A 25645-nucleotide genomic window follows, 5' to 3' on the forward strand; every position below is an offset into this window, starting at 1 on the left:
TACGCTGTTGGCGACGCGCGGGATAGATTTGTAACGCACCCGGCGATTCCGCAGCGGAGAGAGATCAGCAACGACGCGGAGGAGGCGAAACTGGTGCTGAAACCGCCAGGAAGAAACAGAGTATGGTGGGATGCCATGCGGGATGCATGTTTCTCAGCCTTGCATGCCCTTGGCTTCGGGACGGCCCCCAATCACAGCCAAGCGAGCAATCGCGGCGATCACCGCCTTGCGGCCTCGTGCCTCCGGCCACTGCCACACTGCTTCTGCATCCCCGCACAATCATGGTACAAAGGGAGCGGGGCTCTTACACATCTGGGCCCTGCTGCGCCCGCGTAGGCCCAGTCTTGCACACAGCTTTGCTTCCTTCACACCAAGCCTCGGATCCAGCTAGTCCTCGCCCAAGCCCCCGAACGCCAACTAATGTCATAATCCTAATTTCTTGTCCCTGCTATTGTCGTATTCAAGCGTCGTACTGTTTGCTTTTCCTTTCTCTATACCCACCTCTTCGCCACATTACTGCGCCAGATGAACCACCGGATGCTCCTCCAGCCGTCATCACTGAACCGCAATCCAGCACCACCGGACAGCATACATTGATGCCTCGCCTCCAATCCCGCCAGATATTCCAACCCTCCTGCCCCAGCGGGGGCACATGGTACTCGTGCGGCGGCGGCTCCAAATTCGTCGGCTGCTGCACGCGCGACCCGTGCAACAGCGTGGGCTGCGCCGACGGCAACCTGCGCGCCGCGAGCTTCAACACCGACTACTACGGCAACTTCTCGGACGCCGTGTGCCCCAGCAACAGCCAGTTCTACACCTGCACCGCCACCGATCCGCCGTTCCTGGGCTGTTGCAAGCAGAATGCCTGCCGCGCCGACGGCAACGCGGGCTGCCCGCAGGCCGACCTGACCGCCGCTTCCCTTCCTGACAACGCCGCCCAAGCAAGCGCATACAGCCCCACCGGCGGGCCTTCCTCAACTTCCAGCGCGACCTCAGCCCCCTCCTCTTCCTCCTCTTCCTCGACAGCCGGCATCGTCGGCGGCGTCATCGGCGCCGTCGCCGTCCTCCTCATCGTCATAGGCGCCCTCCTCTGGCGGCGGCGCCAACAACGCAAGAAGAAAGCCGCAGCCGCGGGCGGCACCAACACGATCAACGAGGCCGACGGCCGACCCATCTCGGAGATGGGCGGGGTAGGCGTCATGGGTAGCGGCAGCGGCAAACCGCCGCGCTACTCATCCCTCACGAACCCAGGCTCGCCCAACCCCTACGCCATGGAGCTCGACGGCTTCCCGCGCAAGGCGCCGCACGAGCAGCAGACGCCATCAGAACTGGCCAGCGGCGACGACCACCAGCTGCACGCAGAACTGCCCGGCGACGAGAGCGGCGGTGCGGTCGTGCTGCACGAGCTCGAGGGTTCGTCGCCCGGGACGACCTTTACCGGGGGCACGCCGGCGACGGTGTCAACGGGATCACCGTCATCCAAGAAGGCGTCGCACAGTCGGGGGAGTAGCTGGAGCTCGTTCGTTGAGCGGAGGGCGGCGAGGAGGGCGTCGGGAGGTGGTGGTGGTGGAGGAAATACGACAGGGCCGACGGGGCTGGCGATACAAGGGCTGCATCCGTATTCGCAGGTCGGGCGGGGGAACAACAACGGGGGCAGTCCGCGGTCGTCGCCGCGGTCGCCGAGTTTTCCTCACAGAGAGGGAGGTGACGATGCGGGGTCGGAGTCGGGCGTCAGTTCGTTGCCGAGCACGCCGCGCAGCGCGTACGGCTACGGGCCGAGCGCGGGGACCATGGGAGGCTACTCGGACGTGAGTAGGTTGAGTCCGACGTATCCGCCGCCGATAAGGGAGGAGGAGAGGTATCGGGATCGCGACGACGACGATGGCGATGTTAGCGATGGAAATAGGAATGAGAGGAGATGATGGGAGTGGGGCGATAGACGTTTTCTTGTAGGTACTTTTAAACTCCAAAATGATTACCCTTTTTGGGCGAGATGAAACAAAGCTTGTTTGAGATCGACGATGGTCGTGAACATCACTTCAGAGAGATAGACGGGACTTTGGGAACTCGGCCTTGATTCTGAAATTGTAGATATTATTGTAATGGTAAATTATTAAGTAGGGGCTATTAAAGAGATATCATATCATCCTCCGTCGTTCAGATCGCCAACAGCGCACCCAGCAACGAAAGCGCCAACGCCACCGTCCCGCCCGACGATGCGACAGCCACTCGGCTCGCCATACCCGTCGAAGACACTCCCGTCGCCGACGTCGTGACCGTCACCGTCGCCGCCGCCGAGCTCGTTTCCGAGTTGGTTCCATTGCATCCGCTCTGACACGTCCGCCCGCAATGCGCATCTGAGTTGCCGCAGAAGCCACCAACGCTGCCAAAACAAATTAGTAATTTAGTCTCAGACTGGTCAAAAAAGCCAGTACTACTCACCTGCAGCATGAACCGTACTCGAAGACGCCAAAGGCGGCAAAGTCGTTCGGGCCGGCCGTGGTGCTGCACACCGAGTTGTTGAAGGCCGACCCGCACCGCCCGTCGCAGCGTGGCGACGTGCCTTCGCCCGACCAGCTGCACTCGGGCATGCCCAGCGACGCGTTCGGCGGCGTGCAGCTGCCGTAGTCTTTCTGGCACCCGCCGCCGCAGTACTCGTCCGTCCCGCCGCAGAAGCCATTCGAGCTATATTTGGAGAATTAGTGTTAATGAACAACAAGATAAAGGGCGGCGTGTAAGAGCGAGGCGCGGGGGGCGGAGAATTAACTTACCTGCAGCAGGGGTTGACGCCGGTGAGGAGACACATGCGGCCGGCAGAGGCGCCGCATGAGTTGTCCGTCGTGATGGGGTATTTGCCGGTAGTGGTTGCGGAGGCATTGCGGCTGGACGAAGGATTGGCAGATGCGGTCCCGTTGGGCGAGGTCCAAGACAACGTCACGCTGGCCATCGACTCGGTAGTGGTCATGGTCGAAGTGTCATCATCAGACACGGAGGCAGATGCTGAGCCAGAGGCTGAGGCTGAAGCGGAAGCGGAAGCAGAATCAGAATCAGAAGCAGAGGCTGAAGCGGATGCTGAAGCGGATGCTGAAGCGGATGCTGAAGCGGATTCTGAAGAAGAAGATAGAGCTGAGTCCGAAGTAAACGTTGATTGCGCGCTGACTGTGGCTGCGAGAAAGCATGCCAACAGCAGCATGGCTAGCGACTGGAAAGTGCGGAAAATCATGGCTTCTGGAAAAAGACCGAAGTACTTCTTCAAGTTCCTGCAAGTAAAGCGAAAGTATTGAAAGTCGCGGCCTCAGAGGCGGGAGGATGGATAAGAATTATAAGCAAACGCGCGTCCACCGGAAAGCTGAGGCTCTATGCTGATATCCTGCTGAGCCTGGGAATTAAGGTTGTCCAGATCCTGCGCTGCCACCGCCTTACCTGCGCCCCGCCAGGAGTCACCGCGCAAGCTTACAGCCTTGCTCACACCCCGGTCCCAAGAAGCGGAAGCGTACATGTATCGGCAACCTCAGAAACAAAAAGAAACGCTCTCTGTACCACATGCTATCACTAGCAAACAATCCTTCGTGATGCATGCAATGCATTTATCATGTGCGATTGCAGCAGACGGCGCCAACATTCTCTGGGAACACGTACTGTGAAGGATTCCAATTGCATCGGATAGCCTAGAGTTTGTAGATAGCACTCGAACATCTGGAACTGCGTCATAACTTGCGCCAAGCTGAAACACGTTGCATGAGTGCTGCGGCCTCGGGGCGCTGCGACGCAGCACGCTATCGGCGACAGCGAGATCAGGCGACAGGCCAGCGCACATATTCTAGTGGGCGAATATCCCCTCGAGCTATAAACTAGGTGTGGTAGGTGGCTTGCAGAGAGGGCTGGGGCTGATCCTTGGCAGTGTGGTCAGCCATCCGGTCGCCGCATTAGGCCGAAGTGTCATTGCAAAATATTCAGAAAAAACGTAAGACGGGAGATCGTGAGCGCCGACCTGCACCCTTTATCGACTGCATTCTTCCGGCCCTCCCGTCGCCGAGACTCGGCACTTCCTCCCGCATGGGGCCCTGTCAGATTGGCCTCCCGTCCGGCACTCGAGCTTCAATCTTCTGTTTTCTCTCCGTCTCCAAAGTTTCACCATGTTGTGAAACAAACATCGGGCTCTTGCTGCTTGTGGGGGATTCAAGGTTTCAGCTTCCGCCGAACCCACCCCACATCGCGGATTGTCTCCCCACGTGGCGCAGCTTGACGCAATTGGTCGGCCTTGCATGCACATTCCGCCTCTGCCGCGGTTCTAAATTTAGCACGCCCATCGAGGGGCGGGGAAACTACTTTAGACAGGCCTTTCGCCACTTTAAGGGATCGATTTTATGCCGATCGCAGAAGAACTACTAACGAGCCGAATGGATTCCGCACGACAAGGGACCAGAATGCTACGTTGGTTTCTTTTAGTGTTGAATCCCAGGCAGCTGAGACCCTATTCCGACCGCTCTCATCAACACTGCCGCATATTTTCGTCCCAATCAAGCCTCGCCTTGAATGTCATGCAGTTATCGTTTGCTCCAATAGTAAGTGAGCCAATCTCGTAAGTGAATCTTCATGACGCGCGTTTAGGAAAAGAGGCAGTTCTTCGCGATACTACTCAGGGTGGCCAATTGTACTAGTTGCTCCATGACCAGCCATCCCCGCGCCATGTGTCCCGTGGTGGAACCGGGGCTCAGCACGCTTATGGCTACATCGTAGCCGTCCAGTGCGACACCGATATGCTGGCTATTCGCCATGTGTTTGCTGCGCGACGGCTGCGTCGGGCACGCCCCTGTTCGGGTTCTTCCCCCGCCCTTGTTCCTTGGTACCGATGAATGCAGCATTGTTCCTACCCGAATCGCCGCCAAGTCATCGGTGATACTGCAGAACGGTACATGTGAAAAAGTTCCGATGGTCACACCAAGAACAGGATATGAGATACTTTCATATTTGAAGTCATAGGCCGTTCCAATCCCTTTTATCATGAACACTTCTTCTTTTTGGGCCAATTATGTTCAGAAAGCAGCAAATCCCAAAAGACCTGGAAGAAAGAAGAAAAGAAAAAAGAGAACAAAAATAGTCCCACAATCACGGCATCATATACCCATCCATCCTCAAATCCAACCCATCCAAATCCGTCCACAAATCCAACGGATAATCGCTCTCAACCAACTCCCTCTTCCTCACCTGAGACAACGACGACGACGACCGCCTCGTCCTCCGCTCAGCCCCATACGTCGCATTCCCCTGCGGCGCCCCCAACCCCCCAGCCACGCACTTACTCTCGCCATACCCCCACGCCGAATCCGCCACCGCCTTCCACGCGGCCGTCACATCAACCGTCATCTCCTTGGTCCAGTAGACGCGGCAGTCGGCAGGCTCGTAGACGAACTGGGTGGGCGTGCGGGCGTCGAAGTCGTCCTTTTTGATGCCGTCGCGGAAGTTGACGTTGTAGGCGGTGCCGGCGGCGGCGCGCAGGAAGGGCAGCTGGTCGTTGTAATCGGCCAGCGTGGTGGTGTCGAAGTAGTCTTGTTCGGTGGCGTTGGCGTACGAGTAGGCGAGGCCGACGTTGTATTGGATGTAGTCCCACGGCCAGTTGTTGGTGCCCTTGACGCCGCCGATGGCTTGGGTGATGGGGGCGGACGAGGTGGTGGAGGGAGAGCGGCCGCCCATGGCGACGTATTTGACGCCGGCGAGGTCTTGCATGAGGCGGGAGAAGATGGTGCAGGTTGAGGCGCTGTGGAGGAGGGGGGCACGTCAGTGAGTGTTCCGCTTTCGAAACCCAAACCACCCCCCCTGAAGAAGTCCATGGAAAAGGAAAAATCACTTACCAGTATCCATCCGTCATGACGACAATATCCTCGGCCTTGAACGGCTGCGTCGCGTTCTTCACGCCCTCGCCGTACCCCGTGACCCAAATGTCGCCGGAGTTGAACGGCGTCAACACATCGCTCAAGTTCCACCTCGACAAGTCCGTATACTCATCCCCCTTCGCCGACGGCACGGGGCCGAACTTGTCCGCCCAGCTCTCAAACGCCGTCCCATCCGGCTTCGTGTCCGTCCTGAAATTCAGATACGAGCTCACCACGTCCGCCTCGAGCTCATACAACGTCTCGTTCGTCTCGACGCCCTCCAACGTCCGCGGCACGCCCGCCGCGATGTCGGAAAACTTCTCGCCGAGCAAATCCAGCGCCTCGGTCGCCCTCGCGCGGTCCGCGGCGGCGAAGGCGTCGATGGCCGGGAAGAGCTGCTTGAAGAGGTCGTAGCCGAGCAGGATGGTGCCGCCGCCGTTGGCGCTGACGTCGATGACCAGCTTCGTCTTGCCCGCCGCGCGCGCCTCGGCCAGGAACTCGCGCGCCGTGGCCTGGAACTCGGCTTGCCCGGAGCCGCCGACGAACGAGGCTACGCCGAGCACGGCGACGTCGGCGTAGGCCGGGTCGTCGTCGATGTAGTAGCCGCCGATGTAGTTGGTCGACATGCGGACGACGGGCGGCGGGTAGCCCGGGGCTGGCGTCGCCGTGGCCGTGGCCGAGGAGGACGTCGAAGTGGCAGCTGCGGCGGAGCTCGAGGCAGCAGCAGCAGTAGACTCGGGCTCGCCGTTGTGGAACGACGTGTCCTGGGGCGTGGTGAAGAAGGTCTTGTACAGGGCCTCGCCGCTGTCGACGCCGTCGAAGGGGACGAGCACCTTTGCGAAGTTCTGCATCGTATACTCGGTGCCGTTCTCGAACGACAGCGTCGTGTTCGCGCCCGGGTAGACCCAGCGCCCGCGGCCGCCGCCGGTGAAGGTGCCCATGCCCGAGCCGCTGCTGCCCAGCGACACGACGGCCAGCTCGTAGAAGACGTTGTTGTACAGCGCGTCGCGGTCCTGCAGCGAGCCGTACTGCGACCAGTTCTCCAGCCACGTCGCCGCCGCCTCGCCGTCGATCTGGCTGACGGCTGATGGCGTGAAGGTCGCGTTGTGCAGAACTGACGCGAGAACGTCTGGGTAGACGTACGGCTTGGGCGCGCTGGCGCCGTCGTCGGAGACGGAGACTAAGGGGAGCGGCCGCCCGAAGTTGAAGATGCCGCCCACCGAGTCGGGGACGTAGACGAAGTGGCCGTCGTGCGTGCGCTGCAGGATCCGGTAGAGTGTGTATCCGAACTGGGGTGGATATGTCAGTTTTGTATATTCACGTGAGGGATGAAGGCTGCAACGCACCTCGTACTCCTTGGTGATGGTGCCGTCGGCGACTTTGGCCTCCAGGTCATCCAGCTCGGCGAAGACATCGATGGCGTCTTGGATCTTTTCCACATACTCGGCCGGAGGATCCTTGAGGTAGGCCAGCGTGCTCTGCCACTCCCAGTAGGGGCGGGAAGTCTTGATCAGGTTCAGCGCTGCCGTCTGGTTAATGGGGACGCTGTTGATGCACTCGTAGGCCAGCCCCGCAGGCACAGTCGGGGTGGCACTGGGAGAGGCAGCCGTCTGAGAGGCAGCAAGCGCAGATACGGAGGCGCATGGGGAACCGGCCGTCTCGTTCTGTCGTCTGTAAAGCACGGGGTTGGCATTGGCAAGGGCGACGGCCAGGCCCGAGGCCACGGCGAAGTTCCTGAGCGCAGCCATTGCAGAAACAAAAAACGCGCCTGACAGACGGTTCCTGCAGATATGGGCCCGCTGTTTTATAGCGAAGTGGTGCAAGGATGTACAGAGTGCTGGTCGTCTGTGCGCCCAAATCTCCACTCAGGTACCCGCTCCGCGACTGTACTGCTTGAGGAAGTTGGCAGAGCACCCGATATGCAGATCGCTTACGCGACAAATGAAAAGAGCTGCAGCCCATCGATCTCGTATGCTGCAATCCCGTCCGCTCGAGTCTCCGGTCATGCTCAGGCCAGGCACCGCCATCCGACCTTCCTAATCGGGCTAGTTTTATCAGTGGAACGGATCAAAATCCCCGCAATTCGTGCACCCCACTTATTGTTTGCTCACCGCACGACATTCAAGCATCATCGCCGCGTCAATTAAGCTCTGCTGAGGGGCGCACGCATAGACAAGTTGAGCCAATCCGGATTATCATAAGCATGACATTATTGACATTTGGTATAGATATCTACATGAATCGACAACTTTTCTTTCAACCAAGCATTACAAAAAACACCTCTCCCTCTACCTGAACGCAACATTGGCCTTATCCTCCAGACAGTACGGCACGCTCGGAGTGCGCCACTCGGGGCTCGATGCGTCATCCTTGCCAAAGCTGACGACAGGCTTCAGGAAAGCGATGCGACGGCCAGCGAACTCGGAGCGGTCGAAGCGCTTGAACAGCTTGTCATTATCCTCGCGCAGGCGGTCTGCAAAGACGCGGGACCAGCCGTCCCAAACGGTAAACAGCAGGTCGAAGACGTGATCAGACGAACGCATGGGGCCCCACTGGAAGCGGTCGGCGCACTCCTTGACCGTCTCCGGCTGGTACAGACCGACCTCAGGCGTCAGGGCGAAGGTGTTGACGGTCGTCAGGGCGGCGTGGACGTAGTAGCTGCCACCCTTAACAGCGCGGTCGCGCAGCGCCTGCATGGCGCCCACAGCACCGATGATGCCGGTCGTCATATCCGAGACGGGCAGCGACGGCAGCACGCACTCGCCCTCGGGCAAGCCCAGCGCGCGGCCCTGCACGTACGCCGACCCCGCCGCCGCATCCGCGATCTGCTGCCACCCGGGCCGCTCGGCATAGTAGCCGTCGGGCCCGTAGCAGTTCTCCGACACGTACACGATGCCCTTCTGCCGCTCGGCCGCCATGCGCAGCAGTGAGTTGAGCCCCAGCCCCCACTTCTCCAGGCGGCTCTGGCGGAAGCCCTGGACGAAGACGTCGGCGTCGGCGAGCAGCGAGCGCAGGTAGGCGGCGTCGGCGGGCTGGCGCAGGTCGATGGCGATGGTGCGCTTGCCGGCGTTGAGCGTCAGCTGCAGCACGTTGACGTCGATCAGGTGCGGCGCGTTGATGCGGATCACGTCGGCCCCGTACGAGCTCAGCACCGCGCCGATCTGCGGGCCCGCGATGATGCGCGTCATCTCCACGACTTTGACGCCCGCGAGGGGCCGCATGTCGGCTGGGTCGAGCGGTGGGAAGGCTACGGCTGGCGTGGGTGCTGCTTGCGTCTGCTGCTGGACGTTGACGACCGGGTGCCGCGCCAGCGACTTGCCCATCTCGCTGTTGTTCCACGCCTCGGGCGTGAAGCAGAGGCTGCCGCAGAAGCCGTGCAGCAGGTTGTTGAACTCGAGCTCGGCCGCCGTCTTGGTGCGCAGCGTCTGCGCGATGTGCTCCCACGCCTCGCCCGGCGTCTTGCAGTTGTCGGCCTTGGGGTCGATGCCGAGCGACTCCAGCAGCGGCACCGCCGCCAGCGAGCCGTGGAACGAGTACCACGCGTCCTTGTCCTTGGTCGGGTAGATGGCCGTCGACCGGTACTTCATGGGCGTGTCGATCCAGCCCTGCTCGAAGTCGGGCACCACCCCGCCCAGCTTCTTGCCCTTGACCAGCGACACCACGTCCTCGCCGTCGAGAAAGCATGTCGCGATCGCCGCGAACCAGAAGGCCGTGTGCGTCGTGTCGACCGTGATCTGGCGCTCCTTGGAGGGCGCCCCCCTGAGCGCCAGGATCTCGTCTGCGAGCACGCCGCTCATCGCGTGCAGCGCTGCCGCCACTGAGACGGCCTTGATGGGGCCGGGAAGGGTGGGGTAGTCATCGCCCACGAACTTGACTTTCGAGAGCAGCTCGGGGTCCTTGGTGAATCCGGGAGTCTGAGAAACGAGGTGGTTGAAGATTCTCTGCGTGTCCTCAGGAACAGGCGTGAACTTGGTGTCGGTATGCGTGCCCGGGCCGTAGACGCCGGGAACGGTAGGATGAGAAGCTCCGGACATCTTGATGATGTGATGAAGAGGGAGGGAAAAAGAGAGGAAGTGTCGAGAAGGTTGAGGTTGCGAAGAGTGCCGTTCTGAGTCGCACACGACGCCATTCTTATATCGAAATGCCCCTTGAGGCGTCCGGCACTTTGTCCGCCCTGACGCATCCCCAAGGTGCAAGCTCACGTCACAGAATGGAGTCGTTGAACGTCGGCCGATAGCGCCGAGGGGCCCCAGCGTCCGAATTATCTGCGCAACGGTCGTGCATAAGTCGATCCATAGATCGCCAAGTGATAACGGTCCATTTTCGGCTCCCCTGGGCGCCGCACAGGCCAACTGGTGATGCAAATGCTCCGGGTCCTCTTGCCTGCCTACGTCGTACTGTTGTATAAGAGGCGCGTATGAAATGGTCAGTGTTGTCGTTCATCCCTAAGATACCCTTTATCAAACCTCGAAGCATCATACTTCTTGAAATCTCTGCTTTCTTCAAACCAAATCAAAGCTCTTTTTAATTCAAACTCCAAACACACCCTCCACCATGCCAGAAGCCTCCGAAATCAAAAAAGTCGCCATAATCGGCTGTGGCGCCATCGGCGCGTCCTGGGCCGCCCTCTTCGCCGGCCACGGCCTGCAAGTCTCCGCCTTCGACATCAAAGCCGAAGCCGAAACCTTCGTGCGCGAGCTCGTCGCCTCCGCCGTTCCTACACTCTCCCGATTGGGGCAGCTGAAGAACGACACCGACGACGCCTCAACCGTCCTCTCACGCATCCACTTCACGACCTCCCTCGCAACGGCGCTGCGCGACGCCGACTTCGTGCAGGAGAACGGGCCGGAGCGGCTCGACTTCAAGCAGCAGCTCTTCCGCGACATCGCATCTCACATCCGGCCGGACGTCGTCATCGCAACCTCCTCCTCCGGCCTGACCTGCTCGTCCATCCAAGCCGGCCTGACGGACGCCTCCACCTACCACCCGGAGCGCTGCGTCGTCGGGCACCCGTTCAACCCGCCGCACCTGATCCCGCTGGTCGAAGTCGTCGGCGGGGCCCAGACGTCCGCCGAAACCGTCGAGCGCGCGATGGCGTTCTACGCGGCGCTGGGCAAGAAGGCGGTGCACGTCAAGCGCGAGGTGCCCGGGCACATTGCGAACAGGCTGCAGGCGGCGCTGGTGCGCGAGATACTGCACTTGACGCAAGAGGGGGTGTGCAGCGTGCAAGACATCGACGACGCTGTTGCGTACGGCCCTGGGTTGCGCTGGGGTGTTATGGGGCCCAGCGCTCTGCTGCACCTCGGTGGGGGGCCGGGCGGTATCGAGCATTTGAGCCAGCATCTGTTGAAACCACTGACCGGCTGGTGGGCGCCGAGCGATCCCGTGGTTGATGAGAAGTTGAGGAAGAAGTGGGTGGATGGGACTATGGAGGCGGTGGATGGAAGGAGCTATGAGGATCTGTCGCGGCAGAGGGACGAGGAGATTGTGGAGCTGCTGCGGACGAGGAAGGAGTGGGACGGCTATGCGGAGGCTAAGAAGGGGGAGATGAGTGGTTGAATACCCGATTAGGAAATTCACATTTGCGATACTAGACGACTTAGAAAATAGAAATGCATTGCCTTTTTTCTCTGGCAGATACTGCAATAGAATGTGGTTATAAATTGTGCAAAATTATACTTAGCTTAGTCGTGCGTTCGACTTGTTGTAACATAAGACTCGTCTGAAGGCAAACTCCTTCGTACATGCTACAGTGGGCCCTGAATCTGGTTCAATCGGCAGATAGGTCTACCAGGTACCGTAGATTCGGTGGGGCGTCCGTAGGTTTTTCGAAGAACCCCGAGACGGGGGAAAAGGGTCCAGAGTACCCACGCGTGCACACGGCCGTTCCAGATCTGTGGAGACTGACAAGTGTTGCGTTGAGACTTCCGGGCTTCGGCATGCTCGCACGGTCGTGATAAGATGGACTGCCCGTAACAGGAATGTCTTTCGGCCGACGACGAAAAAGCTTAGGGCCGAGTGGAGCCACGGCTGGGGGACTGTGCGGAGCGGTGTTGCGGAGTGTCGCCTTGATCGTCGATCATGGCATCACTGTGCGTAAGGCGAACTGTTGTGCGATCAGTGACGAGGATGAAGGAGAAAAAAAGTTTTGAAACGGGGATCGGGCCGTTATAAGGCGACAAGGGCCTCGGTTGAGAGCCGGAGATCTGATAACGGAGATCACTCTGCCCTACGCATGCACACACCGTTTTCTGTCATCATGGTGGACGCCTTGATCGTGACGTTGTCTGGTGGCGCGGCTAGCCTCCTGAAGGGCTCTTAAATATGTCTTCAAAATCGCCGGGCTGGTCACCTAAGTTAGCGCAACCAAACATCAAGTCATTACCCAAAATGTCCTCTCCCTCCCAAGAACGAAGACTATACATCCTCGACTGTGATCTCAGCCACTGGTCCTCGCGGCAAGGTCGTATTGTCTCTTGCCGTACCGATGGCACCGATCAACAAATTCTCGTAAAAGACCTACATGAGCTTCCGGATGGCATCGCTATCGACCATGCCCGAGGTCACATTTACTGGACGAACATGGTAAGGCTTTTAAAAGAACTTGGAGAGAATAGAATACTTCAAAACTTCTTTACTCAAAACACATTCTAACCACATCCTCCCCCAGGGCACCGCCGGCTTCACCACCAACGACGGCTCCATCCAGCGCTGCGACCTAGCCACAGGCGGCAACATCACCACCATCCTCCCGCCAGGCACGACCTTCACGCCCAAGCAGCTCGTCCTCGCACCACAGTCACAAAAACTGTACTGGTGCGACCGCGAAGGCATGCGCGTCATGCGCGCGAACCTCGACGGTACGGCCGTCGAAACCCTCGTGCAAACAGGCGCCACGCCCGCCGACCGCGCCGACAAGTCGCGCTGGTGCGTCGGCATCGCCGTCGACGAGCGCAACAACCTCCTCTACTGGACGCAGAAGGGCCCGTCCAAGGGCGGCGTCGGCCGCATCTACCGCGCCCCGATCGACGGCACCACGTTGCGCGGCGAGGACCCGGCCACGAGGGGGGATGTGGAGTGTTTGTTTGACGGGCTGCCCGAGCCGATCGATTTGGAGCTGGATGTCGAGAGGCAGTTGCTGTACTGGACGGACAGGGGCGATCCGCCTACAGGGAACACGCTGAATAGGGCGTACGTGGGGCCGTTGGAGGCTGGCAAGCAGCGCGAGAGGCAGATTTTGGCTATTCGGTTTCATGAGACGATTGGGCTGGCGCTGGATGAGGAGAACCAGATTGCGTACGTCACGGACTTGTCGGGCGGGGTGTACCGCGTAAAACTGGAAGGTGATGAAGGGAAGAAGGAAGTCCTGATCCCTGAGCTTGGTGATGTGACGGGAATCGCATTGGGTGGACACTAGAGCAACTAATTAGACCAAAAGTAAGCCATACGTAATGTATATGTTCAATAATATGAAATTCTGGATCAAAATTAAGTCGTATTAGTAGGTCCTGGTGCTACGCATTTCCGAATAGTAATCCTCACTGTCAACCTAGGTTTGCGAACTCCAATCTTGAGCATGGCGTGATGATGTGAGTTCTTATTCAACGGTACTCATTGGCTCTAGTCCTGCTGTCCAACTGTGCGCATGGGCGCTGGTCTCGTTTCACTGTCAAACATTTCGAGTTATCATCCAACTGTGCCGGTAGACTTTGATCCGGCTTCACTGTCAAATGATGTAGATTATTCTGCCCGGTGATATATATTACCCGCCCGTGTTTGTAAGCTCAATATTTCCGCAAAGAGCTAGGAGTTAATCCTCCCTCATCATCTCCGCCTGTAAAGTCAGGTCAGGAAGGAAGTCTGGCGTAGCAGGGCTTTCCGCCCTTAAAGTCGAGCAGGGAGATGAATCCGGGGTGTGAGCGCTCTTGAGAAGGGAAATCTTCTTGATTGGGGTTTGCTGGTCAGGCAACAAGCGCTGGCGCAAAACCTGTCTCGGCGTGTGGGACGCTGAGTGGTTGGATTCTGTAGCTGTTACTGTTGCACAGGCACTTGTTTGTGAGAACATCTCGTCGTCATCTTAAGGTGAGTCGGAGCTACTCTCTTCCTCACAGCAGAGCAGTGGCGCCAGAATCGACTTGAAAGACCGTGGGGCAGTCTACGGGCAGGGATCAGTCTGGTGGCCTCGTCCTTCTCCGCACTCGGCTCTCCGGCGGGCTCCGGCTGTTCGGCGGGCTCTGACTGTTCAGTATTGTCTAGCTTGACCAGAAAAATGTCAACGTAGTCTTCGTCTGATGATGTGTCGCTCCCAGACTCATCCGCATCCGTTGCTGAAGTCAGACCCCTCTCAGCCCGATCTGCGTTCCTTAGATCCCGCGGCTGTTGCGCGATCCACTTGCGAGCTCTGCGTAGGTTATCAGGCGCGTGCAGTAGCTTCTCTCTGATGCTTTCCATGAGCTTCTCCTGTGTCAGGCTGCTCAGAATGTTATAGAGCAGCTGTGCCTCGTCTAAGAGGTCTTGAATAATCATCAGTATCAGATCTTGATAAGCGCATTCAACGGACTTACCCGAGCTTCCTTGGCTATACTAGAGTGGACAGAAAGCAGGAGGCAGCACTTCAGGCGGAACCACGGGCCCATCTCAGCGCGGGACGACTCCAGAAGCTCGCGAAGAAGGACGTATCCCTCAAACGATGTACTGGGATCCTGCAATAGCTCATAGGCCTCCTTATTGCGCCATGTGATGACTCTTCCAGTATTAGAAGAAGACATTTCCAAAAAGATATTCGAAATGTCCAAAAGTGTTGTCGCAATTGTTGATGTTGGTGTTTGAGACGCGCTCGGTGGTCGCAAGCTCAATAAAGGAAAAACCAGGGTTGCTGAAGTGAGGCTACTTAAAGTTCGTTGTAAGGTGTCAATATAGTCCCCTCTCGCAGCGGATGGCTAGCGTGGATTTGTTTTTTGCTCATGTCATGGGTAGTTGAAGCTATCATCCGGACGTGTATGTAGAATTTTTAATTTGACACTCTCGTCCGGACGATAGCTTCAAATACCCGTTTGTTGTTATTTTTTTTTTTTTTCAGAAAAAAATGAGGCATATTTACCCCCGAGGATCCCGCTATTCTTCGCGCTGGCCATCGGCTGCAGCACCCCTCTGTAATGTGAGGCTATTGTGCCGCTTCGAGCCTAACGCGCAAACAAGGTGCCGGGAGGCAGTAGCCGAAGGAAGGAACACCCGGAAGGTCAACGGTGGAAGGTGCAAGGTGCAGCCCAGGATCCGAACAGAGAATTGCTCGTACCTTCCCCGCACACTTAGCCTTGTTGGGGCTATTTTCCCGCTGCCGGGATCCGGAAAATACAACAAAGAGGGGTAGAAGCCGAATGTTAGCGTGAGTTGTTTCTATGTCCATAGTACCAAACGCCTACCATGCGTACTTTAAGCACTATCCTGATAGAAATTTAGGGTTAACAATTATGCATTTACGTCCGGATGATAGCTTCACCTGCCAACGTTTTGTCTTAATCATTACTCGTGAAGCAAATTGCGGGGTCATAGATACCCCTGCTATCCTTTGCGCTAACCCTCGGCTCTAATACCCGTCTCTCGGGTTTTTGCCTCGTAGTACACCTCCCACCATATTAAGCGCATGTTGGTCATTGAATCTAAGCCGCACAATGACATCAGAACCTGGTCACGCCCCTGCTATTCCCTGTTCTTTCCTGAGTACCTGACGATCTGTTCGGCCGTTTTTCATGGGCGTCGTCCCCGTTCATTTCATTTCCTCCTTCCCGCCATCGCCTGCCTGTGTATTTGTGCAACAGTAATGACGCCTACATCCGCATCGCTTGCACTCGTGCTGGCGCTGACGAATTATGCTCTTGGTCAAAATACAAGTGCATACAACATCCTCGATTATGTGGATCCATTAATCGGCACTGTCAATGGCGGTAAGCATGAGGCCTCTCACAATAATGTTTCAATACTAATTCCCCACCGTAGGACATGTCTTTGCGGGAGCCACTCTTCCTTTCGGTATGGCAAAGCCTGTGGCCGATGTGACCGGCGAAAACCAGGGTGGCTACGCTTCGGATGACAGCCTTATCAATGGGTTCTCGCACATGGTACATAGTATACTTCCAAGAAGACCTGTTTCATTCATAATTGACGTTTATTTAGCATGACAGTGGTACGGGGGGCAGTCCATCATTGGGAGTGTTCCCCCTCTTTCCGCATGCCGGCTGTCCTGGGGATGAAGTGAATAACTGCGAATTCCCCGCTTCAACCCGCGCACTCGAACGTATCAATGGAACTGCATTCGCCGCACCCGGCTATTTCACCGTCACTCTCAACACCAGTGTCAAAGCAGGTACTTCGAAATAATATCAATGGTCTCGCCCGAGGTCGTATGCTTACTGAATTGAAGAAACTACGGCAACCAACCATACTGCTCTCTGGCGTTTCACTTTTCCCGAGATTCCCGTTGCACCAAATGGCGGCAACGCTAGCATGTCTCTGCGCCCTCTGATCTTGGCTGATCTCAAGGATCTGCCAAACGGAAGATCGTACGGTCAAATATCCGTGGATCCTGATACAGGCCGAATTACCGGAAAAGGGACTTTTGGACCGTCATTCGGCATAGGATCGTATAATATCTCGTTCTGTGCCGACTTCCAGGGCGCCACTATCCGCGATACCGGTGTTTTCATGAACAATCGTGCCGGTTCTGAGCCAAAGTCCGTTGAAGTCGTTTCAGATAATGTCAACACTGGCAGTCAGACCCTACCAGCTGGATCTTGGGTTCAGTTTGAGGCGCCGGAAAATGACCGGCAAATTCTGGCCCGTGTTGGACTGAGCTTCATTAGCGCCGAGAGGGCTTGTCAGCACGCAGAATCAGAGATCCCCGGTTATGATTTCGAAGCCGTTCGCACTGCTGCCGAGGATGCATGGCAGAAAAAGCTGAGCGTTGTGTCCGTTGATCCGACAGGCGTTAACAAGTCCTTGCAGCGGACTTTCTGGTCAGGACTTTACCGAACGATGATTTCTCCACAGGATTACACGGGAGAAAATTATCTCTGGGAATCGGATGAGCCGTACTACGACTCCTTCTATTGCGGTTGGGACTCGTAGGGCTTTCCGAGCAGTCAAGTCAACGCTCGCCTGCTAACAGGTTATCAGGTTCCGAAGCATTCATCCACTCTTGACCATCCTGGACCCATATTCGCAGACTCAAATGATCCGGACTCTGATTGATATCTACCGCCACGAGGTATAATTTCTTTGCCCATGGTTGTAATGTGATGCTAAGTGGGATACAGGGCTGGTTACCGGATTGCCGCATGAGTCTTTGCAAGGGCTTTACGCAAGGTGGATCTAACGCGGATGTCATCCTGGTCGACTCATATCTGAAAAATATTACTCAGGATGTAGACTGGGAAACAGGATATGAGGCACTGATCAAAGATGCAGAAGTGGAGCCTCTTAATTGGGCCGTGGAAGGCCGAGGGGGTCTGACCAGCTGGAAGACTCTAGGATACATCCCCACGGACGACTTCGACCCTTATGGCGTTGGACCTTTTACAAGATCAATTTCCCGGACTGTTGAGTACGCGTATAATGACTATGTCATAGCTTTGATGGCCAAAAAGCTTGGAAAAACCAGTGATTACGAAAAGTACTTGGAACGCAGTAAGAACTGGAGGAATATGTATAAGGACGACGAGGTCAGTCCGCTATTTAACAAAACAAGTTGCCTGCTAATGACAACAGGTTTCATTTTTTAATACAACGCCTGGTGGTCCGAAGGAGGATAGCGGTTTCACAGGTTTTCTTCAAGTCAAGTACCTGAATGGCACCTGGGGCTACCAAGATCCGATTCTTTGCTCCAGCCTACTCAATTTTGTAGGGTGCTACCTGAATCCTGACGGTCACGAGACATACGAAGGCTCTATATGGTTATATACGTTCTACGTTCCACAGGACATGGCCACACTCGTTAGTACGTATATCCGGCAACAAATCGTGGGGATTCTCTAGAATGGAATGCACTGACTCTCTCAAGCTACCTTGGGCGGCCCCGAAACTTTCACTCGCCGCGTGGAATTCCTTCACTATACGTACAATCTCCTATACATAGGAGATGAGCAAGCGTGAGAAGAACAGCCAATATGTCGAGAATATCACTAACATGCTTTAGTTTTTTGACCTGCTTTCTTGCACACTATTCCGGCCGCCCCGCTGTATCAGCGGAGATAATACACTTCTATATTCCAGCACAATTCAACGACACGATAGTAGGAATCCCTGGCAATGACGATAGCGGAGCCATGGCGAGTTTTTCGTCTCTTTCCATGATGGGTTTCTTTCCGCAAGCAGGCCAGGTATGCAATGCCCCCTTTCCGTCCCGACACTTCGCCTGACAAACCCAGGATGTATACTTCATCATCCCACCATTCTTTCGCGAAGTAAACATCACAAGTCCGGTCACAGGTAATACTGCAACGATCCGTAATATCAATTTCGATCCCAGCTACGAGGCCATCTACATCCAAAGCGCCACGCTGGACGGCAAGCCTTATACGAAAAACTGGTTCGCTCATTCATTTTTCCTGGACGGGGGCGTGCTGGAATTGACTTTGGGGAGGAATGAGAGCGATTGGGGGACGAGGGATGAGGATTTGCCACCGAGTGCGTCGACGTCGGGTTGATGGTCGGGTGGCGGAGACGCGATAGGAGGTTGGAACACCATTTCTCGGCGAAGCGGTAGGAAAACCGGGAAAGCCATAGTTTGGCGATCATAAGTTTGGGAGTTTGAAGAATCCCTGTGGGCCTGTTGCATGTTTCGTAGCGCTAGAGGGTCCAAATACGCACTTCAAATTACCTTGGTATCTGTTTGAAGTCGAGTGACAATGTCACTTGTCCATGTTGGTAAAGATTGTAATTGCATTTTAACCCACGCGTCTGAAGTCTCGAACTTCGAGTGGATTTTCATTGTGTCTTGCAGCCAAACCAGCATTTTGAGGGGTGGGATGCTATGGCAGTGAACTTGTTACACCAAGTAAGCATCACTTCCTCCAAAGACCATTACCTCCTCCACCAAAAGTGGAATGTATTTCCCCCAAGAGCTCCCGTTTGTGAACACCAGTATCACATGTCGTAGCACAGGATTCCAGAACAGCTGACTGTCCAACTATTTTTACTCTACGACGGAAACCATCGCCAACTTTTTCCGTGGATGCAAATTCTCATCGCCCAGCACATGCAGGTGAAAGTCCGCGTCATGTCTATGTGGACACTATGGCGTGGACATCATTGATACCTCATATTTTCAGACATTAACTTCATCACCCGCTAATAGAATCCCAACCAACCCCCGCTAGCAACCACGTTCACATAGACAAGAGACCCTTTATCCATACCACTCACTCCCTCTCCACCTCCGAACTACTACCATCAGCTTTATTCACTACAAACCCATACCACACCTTCGTACCCACCCACTTCCATCCCCGTTCACCCACCCTCCCGCTTTTAATCAACTCCTCATCCACTGACCTCTCCCTCACTCCCTTAACCCCACCCGCACTCGCTCCACCCACCACATCTACGACAGTCAAACCCACCTCCGTAGCCGCTTCGACCGTCTCCCTAATCCCATGCGCCCAGCTCTTCCCCCTCACCTTCACCTGCTTGCCGTCCGCATCCGTGCTAACAAAGCCAGCCTGGGAGACAGCGCCCATGTCCGGGTGCATGTTGGTAATGAGAGCGATAGCGCCAGGAGCGAGGAGCGCGGCGAGGGTGCGGAAGAAAGTTGCCAAAGGCAGGTGTTCCAGAACCAGAGTAGAGACAACAGCATGGAAGGGCGGTTGGCGTTCCAGAGGCGTAGCAATGTATGCGGAGGACGAGGACGCGAAAGGATCAAGGTTGAGAAGGTTGAGTGTAGTCACGTCTGAGTCCTCCACGAGCGGGCTGTGTTTTTGCGTGAGTTAGTGATTCACAGAATTCTTAAACCCAAGAACTCACATCAACCTTCCCTTCGCCTTCTCCAGCATCCCCTTCGACGCATCCACGCCCGTCACCTCCATCCTTCTCTTCACCTTCCTTTTCGCCGCCTCCTCCTCCCACCACCTCACAACCTTCTCCGTATTTCTCCCGGTCCCACACCCCAGATCCAGCACCCTAAACACCTCGTCCCCTCCACCTCCCACCTTCCCTGCGGCGCTCTCCAGAAACCCCGGCAGTATCCCCTCTAATTCCAAGTCATCTACACTCTGCAGGATATTCCCATCAGAGTCGTACACAGCCGCCCACGCATCATACGCAGCGACGTTGTCTAGATGGCGAACAGGCGTCGCCGTCTTACCAACGGCACGATCAACGACAGGATCTACCTTCTGCAGGCTCGCAGACGCAGAAGCAGAAGGCGTGCCGGCGCCGGTAGACGGCGAAGAAGCATCCCGAGCCATTTTCCTGCGCTTAGCGGGCGGACGTCTCGAGCTCTGTTCAGCAGCAGCAACAGAAGTCGGCGGAGACGATGGCGAGGACGGTGTTGGCGACGACGAAGGCTGAGGGTGCTTGGAGGAAGATGTTGGCGTCGCGGATGCCCGTTTGGCTTGGCTTGACGCACGTGCAGCAGCGGCGGAAGCAGAAACCGGAGATCTCTTTGGCGTTGGCCTTAGCCTGGGTGGTTGCGGCGAGGCGAGTGGTGGCCGCGGAAGTGGCGGTCTTGATAGTAGTGGTGGTGGTGCGTTCTCCTCTCCAGAATCCGAGTCCTCGTCCGAGCTCAGCGCAGGGGTTCTCGCGAGAGCGCCGGACGTGGTGAAGAGGAAGTCGTTACTGTTGTTGGCAGCAGCCTGCGAAGGGACGTCTTCTGCGAAATCGTCGGCTCCGTTGTTAATGTCTTCGTCGTCCTCAGTGTCTGGTTCGGTGGTGGAGAAGGATCCGAACTGCTGGCTGCTCTGCTGCTGCTTTTCTTGCCGTAGCCGCCGCCGGTGCTGTCGGGTTCCCGGTAACGCCGCCAGGTCTATTAAAGACGTGTCAAACGTGGTTGTGAGAGATGGTTGAGTCATATTTCTTGTAACACCGCTAGGGCGTGACCAGAGCCAAAAGCGGTGCGGCGGTGATGAACGCGGGGCGCGTTTTAGTGGCGAAGGCAAAGGAAAGTAACTCCCAATTGGTGGCAATGTAGAACTTGTGGAAGGACGGCAGACAACCCCAAGACTCAGTTTTCAGGCTGTAAACAAACGGCGATAGCAGCGGGGCAGAGATGAACCGGGGACTTTGTTGTTGACGTGGGAAGACACAGAAAACAAATAGGCAAACGCGCAACATGTGACCGCGCGACAGGGCGCACAGCCGCTTCACTGGCGCCACGCGACCCGGACTCTCCTGCACCACACCACACCTGGCGAGCCAATGACTCACGTCGTGGGCGACACCGCTCTGCTCCTGGCTGCCTGGTACCGAATCAGACGCAGGAATGGCCCAGCCTCAACAAAGACTACTGATACAAGTCATATTTTCCTCCGTCGTGGAGCGACCCCACAGCTTCCGTGTAGCGGGTGCCGCCGGCATTACACAATACATACGCGGTCTCTCCCCCTCTGCCTGTATATGCGAGACCTCACGCGCCCTGGTGGAAGAACGCTTCATAGATGCGTTCCTGGTGTCGCACCAGCCGCTGTCTCGCCCTCACCGCATCGCCCAGTGACGACTTGGCCCAGCCGCCCGCGCCGCCCAGGTCCTGTGTGAGCAGCAGGTGCGTGTACGCGAAGACGCTGGCATCGAACAGGCCCGGCCGCGCCGCCCCGAAGAACCATTTGTCCGTACCGAGCGCCGACTCCAGCGCCCGCAGCGCGTCCTCGGCCGCCGAGTAGATCGTCTCAGCGTCGACGACAGCCCCGTGCTTGAGCAGCTCCGTCTGCGCCGCCGCCCGGAGCTCGCGCGCGATGCTGGCCCGCACGACCGCGTTGCTCGACGCGCTGTCGATGTAGAGCGGCTGCGCTACGGCGTCGAAGTTGCGCGTCAGGTAGAGAGTGTAGAGCTGAGGTTTCCCGCCTGGTTGTCAGCACAGCCTTTTTGCCCGCGCGCTGCGCCCTGGTCTGTTGGTGAGCACTTACCCATGCTCGCCGAATGTCGTGGTCCAGCAGTGACATGTATGCCTCGAAGCGATCATCGTCCGGCTCTTCCACAGGTGTGCTGCCATTATCCATCACCCATTTCTGCAACTTACCCGACGGTACGACGTGCGGCTGGTCGAGAACGGAGGCATTGGCGCCGCCGGGCAGTAGGAACGGCAGCGCGCCGCTGGGAGAGGCGTGATTGCTTGACGCGACCGTGACAAAGTCGACTCCGCTGAATTTAAAGTATGTCTGAAGGCAGCCGCTCCTGTCAGCTCCGCGGCTCTGGAGAATTTGCGGCGACTTCGGCGCGGACGGGGGGGCGACGCACCTGCCATTTCAAACAGGAAGGATTGAAGGACGCTTCTCCCCTCAATGCGCCATCCTCGGTCGTGAATATGTACAGCTGGTGGCGTTGGCGTTCGCGCGGAGCGCGCAGCGGCAATTCGTTCGCCGAGTAGGTGACGAGGGGAAACTTGTCGAAGAGGCGCTTCACCGGGGCCGGGACGGTGGTGATGCTGGAGAAGGCGGATCGCGAGCCCGAGGGCTTCGGCTGCTGCTGCTGCGTCGGCTTCGGCTGAGAGGTTGCGTCAGGGTCATCTTTCGGTGGCATTGTGTGAACCCATGGCGGAGGGGAATTGCGCTGCTGCTCCATGCGACACCTTTGGTCAACGCCTGCATCCCGGCTAAACCTCGCTGCTACTCCAATTCAAACGTCATCCCCGTTCCAGACCTTGGCCATGCTCTCCTTCATCTCTAATTCTCCTTCAACAACACACACAGAAAGGGAGAAAGAGAGCATTGAATTTCCTATTTGGGCACTCCGCCCAGCGTGAAGTATCCGTCGTCATCGCCACCACTACCAAGACCCCCCATTTCCCCACCAGCCTACTCCTTTCCGACCGGGGACTTCCTATCTCGGTAGTAAGTAGTCTTTACTTCAAAACGCAATTTTGTTTTCCGCGACTTGCCTGTCATCCTCATCAGGGTACAGCCCGTCCCGGAGAGCGTACTCCGGGTTCAGGTACCCTCCCACTCCGTACCTTCCCGGAGCCGCCTCCGGGACAGGGCTGTTCAGAGGAGAAACCGGAGAGCGGCTACCGTTGGGGACGCCGTTATCGAGAGGAGGCAGAGGGGAGACCGGGGGAGACGGGAGCTTATCCGTCGGAAGCTCCAAGGCCGGAGGAGGAGATGCGAGCTCAGATGGCCGGGGAGATGCGTCCATCTCCGAGCGTGAAGCTGGAGAATGATCCATTTCCACCCTTTAAAAAAGCATACATTAGCTGGGAACTACTTAGACAACATGGAAGTGGATAGTTACCTTCGAGTGTCCATAGCGTCCAGCTCGACCGCATTCGGGTTGTGGTGAGGACCGGCGCTAGGAGACTGCCATAGAGCATTTTGATTGTTCCTGCGCAGTTTGAGATAACGACGGTACACGAACCATGCTCCAACTGCAGCAAGACCGCAGACCAAGAGCACCCCGATGGCTATGCCCGCCTTCTTGCCAGTGTCAGATTGCGAGGATTCGTTGTCAGAGGCAGTGCTTGGCTTCGACGTGGAGGCCGCGGTCGACGTATTGGTCTGTCCGTATTGGCCGTTGACCGTTATCGTGACAATTGTAGGAGCTCCTCCGGAAGCAGATGAAGTTATTACGCTTTCATGAGATTCGGTCGATTCAGAAGATATCTCTGCCACAGTACCCGGCTCAGCGGTAGTTGTGACAGTGGGTTGCGCTGGTTGATCCGACGTAACAGAGTCAGGATGGATGGGCTCCCATCTCGGAATACTGGCAACCAAGCCCCCAACCATACGCATGGAGATATCACCAGGGCGCGAAGAAGTGCAAAGGTAAGAGTTGACGGAATACTGGTCATTGTAATACCGCAGGCAATATGGAATTTGGTTGTGGACGCTGTGACCAGTGTTAGCAGGAGCGCAGTTCTGTGCGGACCAAGAACCAACCAGGCAAGGCAGCCAGATTGAGCAAGGCAATCCTCAGTGCTGAGACGGGTTAACTCCATGCAAGTTGTGGGAGGCCGGCAGTTTTCGCCACTTAAACAAACGTCAGTGTGCTTTATCTTCAAAGAATTATAATTACTTACTCCGGGCAACACATGAGAAAGCCGTCAGCGTCAGCAAGACAGAAGCTTCTAAGCCCGCAGGTAACTTGTTCATCATGTTAGCAGCTTGACGCAGGTCTGGACATCTTTTGCGCACTTACTCTCACCGCCCATATTACAAATACGATTATCTTCGTTCCTCTTTGCGAGAATGCCTCCACCTCCTTTCGCCGACGTGGGCAGAGAGGCGGGCTTCGTGATAGCATGAGCATATCCATGAGCCAACACAGCAACCTGAAGAAGGAGCAGCTCGAGCATGGCAAAGCCGACCAGGATGCCAAAGGCGACGTTGACGCGCATCTTTGCTGCTCTGTCTAGATACTCTGTATGAAAAGTCGAGGGGCACGCGTGCGCGTAGAAGAGTTGATCTGGGGGAGTTTTCTGAACAGTATGCTGCCTGAGCAGGCCGATGAAAGGTGCGAGAAGGTGTGGGACAATATCCGCCGAAGTGTGTGGTCCGAGGGGAAAGGTACGAAGATCCGGACGGATTGACGTGACGATCGCGAAAAGCCAAAGCCTGGGAAGATCTGAAGCTGAATATTACGAGCCGTTCGCGGCTTCGAACAGGTTGATGCGCACGTGATGTGTCTGACGCGGACCGCAGTGATGTGTCTGGGCTGAGGTTCTGACCAACCGATGCTGGGCGCTCGATATAGAACGTCGATAGTCTGGAGAAGGCTGGTGGTTGCGGCGCTCGCTCAGCTTGCGTCTGTTGGGCAAGTTATTAAAGGGAGATGATGCGCCAGCTCTGTAGCGCAAATGGTCCTGCGTTGATGTGGTTGCGACTCTTCGTGGTGAGACGGTGATGAAGTGAGGATGTAGAGGATGTAGAGGAAAGGTTGGTCGTTGCGCGGAATATCTGGATGAAAACCGTCGCTGGGTGAGCTGCCCCAAAGCCTCGAGCCAGGACTGTGGTGCGATCAAGCTGGCGTGAATGCGCTGGATAGAGTGTGGGACGCGCTCAATTGCGGGCGGACAAGGAAAGGAAGAGGTTATGCGACTGGCAGGCTGAAGTACTTGGGCGAGCGAAAGCGTGAACGCTCGAAAGCCTGACGAAGTGCGCCCGAAGGCGACGTTAATGAGTGTGCGGGTGAAGAAAGAAGGAGACGGTGTAGCGCGTGCGGGTGAGGAAGATATCCAAAGCGCGAGCGGGCTGGCCATGCCAAGACCTGTTGACAGCCACGGTCACGCTCAGGGTTCTGCATGGCAGATCAGGGTCCAGTCGCTCTGGATCGAGCTAAGCTTCTTCCTCCAAAGCTTTTGTAACTAAATCATCTAGTGTTAAAGGGGTTCGATTGACTATCAGTGTTATATCCGGCCGCTTCGACAGTATCAGAAGAGAACTAGAATATATCCTTCAGTGTTAAGACTGCGGCTCCCCATCTAGCTAATGGCGAAAAAGACATGAAATGGCTTGGAAATTCAAAGCAACCTGACTCATGTGACATCAACCTTGGTAATCGAAAGTATGCGCCAACACGGGGGCTTTTATGATGTGGAGGAGGAACGCAAGTGAATAGACACAAGCATAGAATGT

At 56.6% G+C, this 25645-nt stretch overlaps 10 protein-coding genes across 10 annotated transcripts; 4 read left to right on the forward strand and 6 right to left on the reverse strand.

The window, feature by feature from the left end:
- Nucleotides 1-596: 596 nt before the first annotated feature.
- Nucleotides 597-1922, forward strand: LTHEOB_9750 (uncharacterized protein; the record flags this gene model as incomplete). Its single annotated transcript, XM_035519372.1, has 1 exon — nucleotides 597-1922. One exon carries the CDS (start codon nucleotides 597-599, stop codon nucleotides 1920-1922), a length of 1326 nt encoding a protein of 441 aa, XP_035368639.1.
- Nucleotides 1923-2157: 235 nt separating this feature from the next.
- Nucleotides 2158-2947, reverse strand: LTHEOB_9751 (Carbohydrate esterase family 4 protein; the record flags this gene model as incomplete). The annotated part of the gene is made up of 3 exons (XM_035519373.1): nucleotides 2158-2383; nucleotides 2443-2685; nucleotides 2772-2947. 3 exons carry the CDS (start codon nucleotides 2945-2947, stop codon nucleotides 2158-2160), a joined length of 645 nt encoding a protein of 214 aa, XP_035368640.1.
- Nucleotides 2948-5109: 2162 nt separating this feature from the next.
- Nucleotides 5110-7621, reverse strand: LTHEOB_9752 (Peptidase S41 family protein; the record flags this gene model as incomplete). The annotated part of the gene is made up of 4 exons (XM_035519374.1): nucleotides 5110-5758; nucleotides 5853-6950; nucleotides 7017-7162; nucleotides 7220-7621. The coding sequence occupies 4 exons, from the start codon at nucleotides 7619-7621 to the stop codon at nucleotides 5110-5112; spliced, it is 2295 nt and encodes a 764-aa protein (XP_035368641.1).
- Nucleotides 7622-8161: 540 nt separating this feature from the next.
- Nucleotides 8162-9907, reverse strand: LTHEOB_9753 (CaiB/BaiF family enzyme; the record flags this gene model as incomplete). Its single annotated transcript, XM_035519375.1, has 1 exon — nucleotides 8162-9907. The coding sequence occupies one exon, from the start codon at nucleotides 9905-9907 to the stop codon at nucleotides 8162-8164; it is 1746 nt and encodes a 581-aa protein (XP_035368642.1).
- Nucleotides 9908-10427: 520 nt separating this feature from the next.
- LTHEOB_9754 (3-hydroxyacyl- dehydrogenase) lies at nucleotides 10428-11432 on the forward strand (the record flags this gene model as incomplete). The annotated part of the gene is made up of 1 exon (XM_035519376.1): nucleotides 10428-11432. One exon carries the CDS (start codon nucleotides 10428-10430, stop codon nucleotides 11430-11432), a length of 1005 nt encoding a protein of 334 aa, XP_035368643.1.
- Nucleotides 11433-12263: 831 nt separating this feature from the next.
- On the forward strand, nucleotides 12264-13290 carry LTHEOB_9755 (Low-density lipoprotein receptor ywtd; the record flags this gene model as incomplete). The annotated part of the gene is made up of 2 exons (XM_035519377.1): nucleotides 12264-12458; nucleotides 12544-13290. The coding sequence occupies 2 exons, from the start codon at nucleotides 12264-12266 to the stop codon at nucleotides 13288-13290; spliced, it is 942 nt and encodes a 313-aa protein (XP_035368644.1).
- A 2403-nt stretch (nucleotides 13291-15693) lies between these two features.
- Nucleotides 15694-18020, forward strand: LTHEOB_9756 (Six-hairpin glycosidase-like protein; the record flags this gene model as incomplete). The annotated part of the gene is made up of 8 exons (XM_035519378.1): nucleotides 15694-15817; nucleotides 15870-15991; nucleotides 16047-16236; nucleotides 16294-16993; nucleotides 17046-17136; nucleotides 17186-17590; nucleotides 17637-17865; nucleotides 17929-18020. 8 exons carry the CDS (start codon nucleotides 15694-15696, stop codon nucleotides 18018-18020), a joined length of 1953 nt encoding a protein of 650 aa, XP_035368645.1.
- Nucleotides 18021-19288: 1268 nt separating this feature from the next.
- LTHEOB_9757 (Methyltransferase type 12) lies at nucleotides 19289-20935 on the reverse strand (the record flags this gene model as incomplete). Its single annotated transcript, XM_035519379.1, has 2 exons — nucleotides 19289-19835; nucleotides 19890-20935. 2 exons carry the CDS (start codon nucleotides 20933-20935, stop codon nucleotides 19289-19291), a joined length of 1593 nt encoding a protein of 530 aa, XP_035368646.1.
- A 554-nt stretch (nucleotides 20936-21489) lies between these two features.
- Nucleotides 21490-22598, reverse strand: LTHEOB_9758 (Mitochondrial outer membrane protein; the record flags this gene model as incomplete). The annotated part of the gene is made up of 3 exons (XM_035519380.1): nucleotides 21490-21909; nucleotides 21986-22270; nucleotides 22317-22598. The coding sequence occupies 3 exons, from the start codon at nucleotides 22596-22598 to the stop codon at nucleotides 21490-21492; spliced, it is 987 nt and encodes a 328-aa protein (XP_035368647.1).
- A 327-nt stretch (nucleotides 22599-22925) lies between these two features.
- LTHEOB_9759 (uncharacterized protein) lies at nucleotides 22926-24408 on the reverse strand (the record flags this gene model as incomplete). Its single annotated transcript, XM_035519381.1, has 5 exons — nucleotides 22926-23247; nucleotides 23307-23900; nucleotides 23951-24040; nucleotides 24091-24154; nucleotides 24210-24408. 5 exons carry the CDS (start codon nucleotides 24406-24408, stop codon nucleotides 22926-22928), a joined length of 1269 nt encoding a protein of 422 aa, XP_035368648.1.
- Nucleotides 24409-25645: the final 1237 nt, after the last annotated feature.

This window comes from Lasiodiplodia theobromae (assembly GCF_012971845.1).
Source record: "Lasiodiplodia theobromae strain AM2As chromosome Unknown scaffold_33, whole genome shotgun sequence".
Lineage (NCBI taxonomy): Eukaryota > Fungi > Ascomycota > Dothideomycetes > Botryosphaeriales > Botryosphaeriaceae > Lasiodiplodia > Lasiodiplodia theobromae.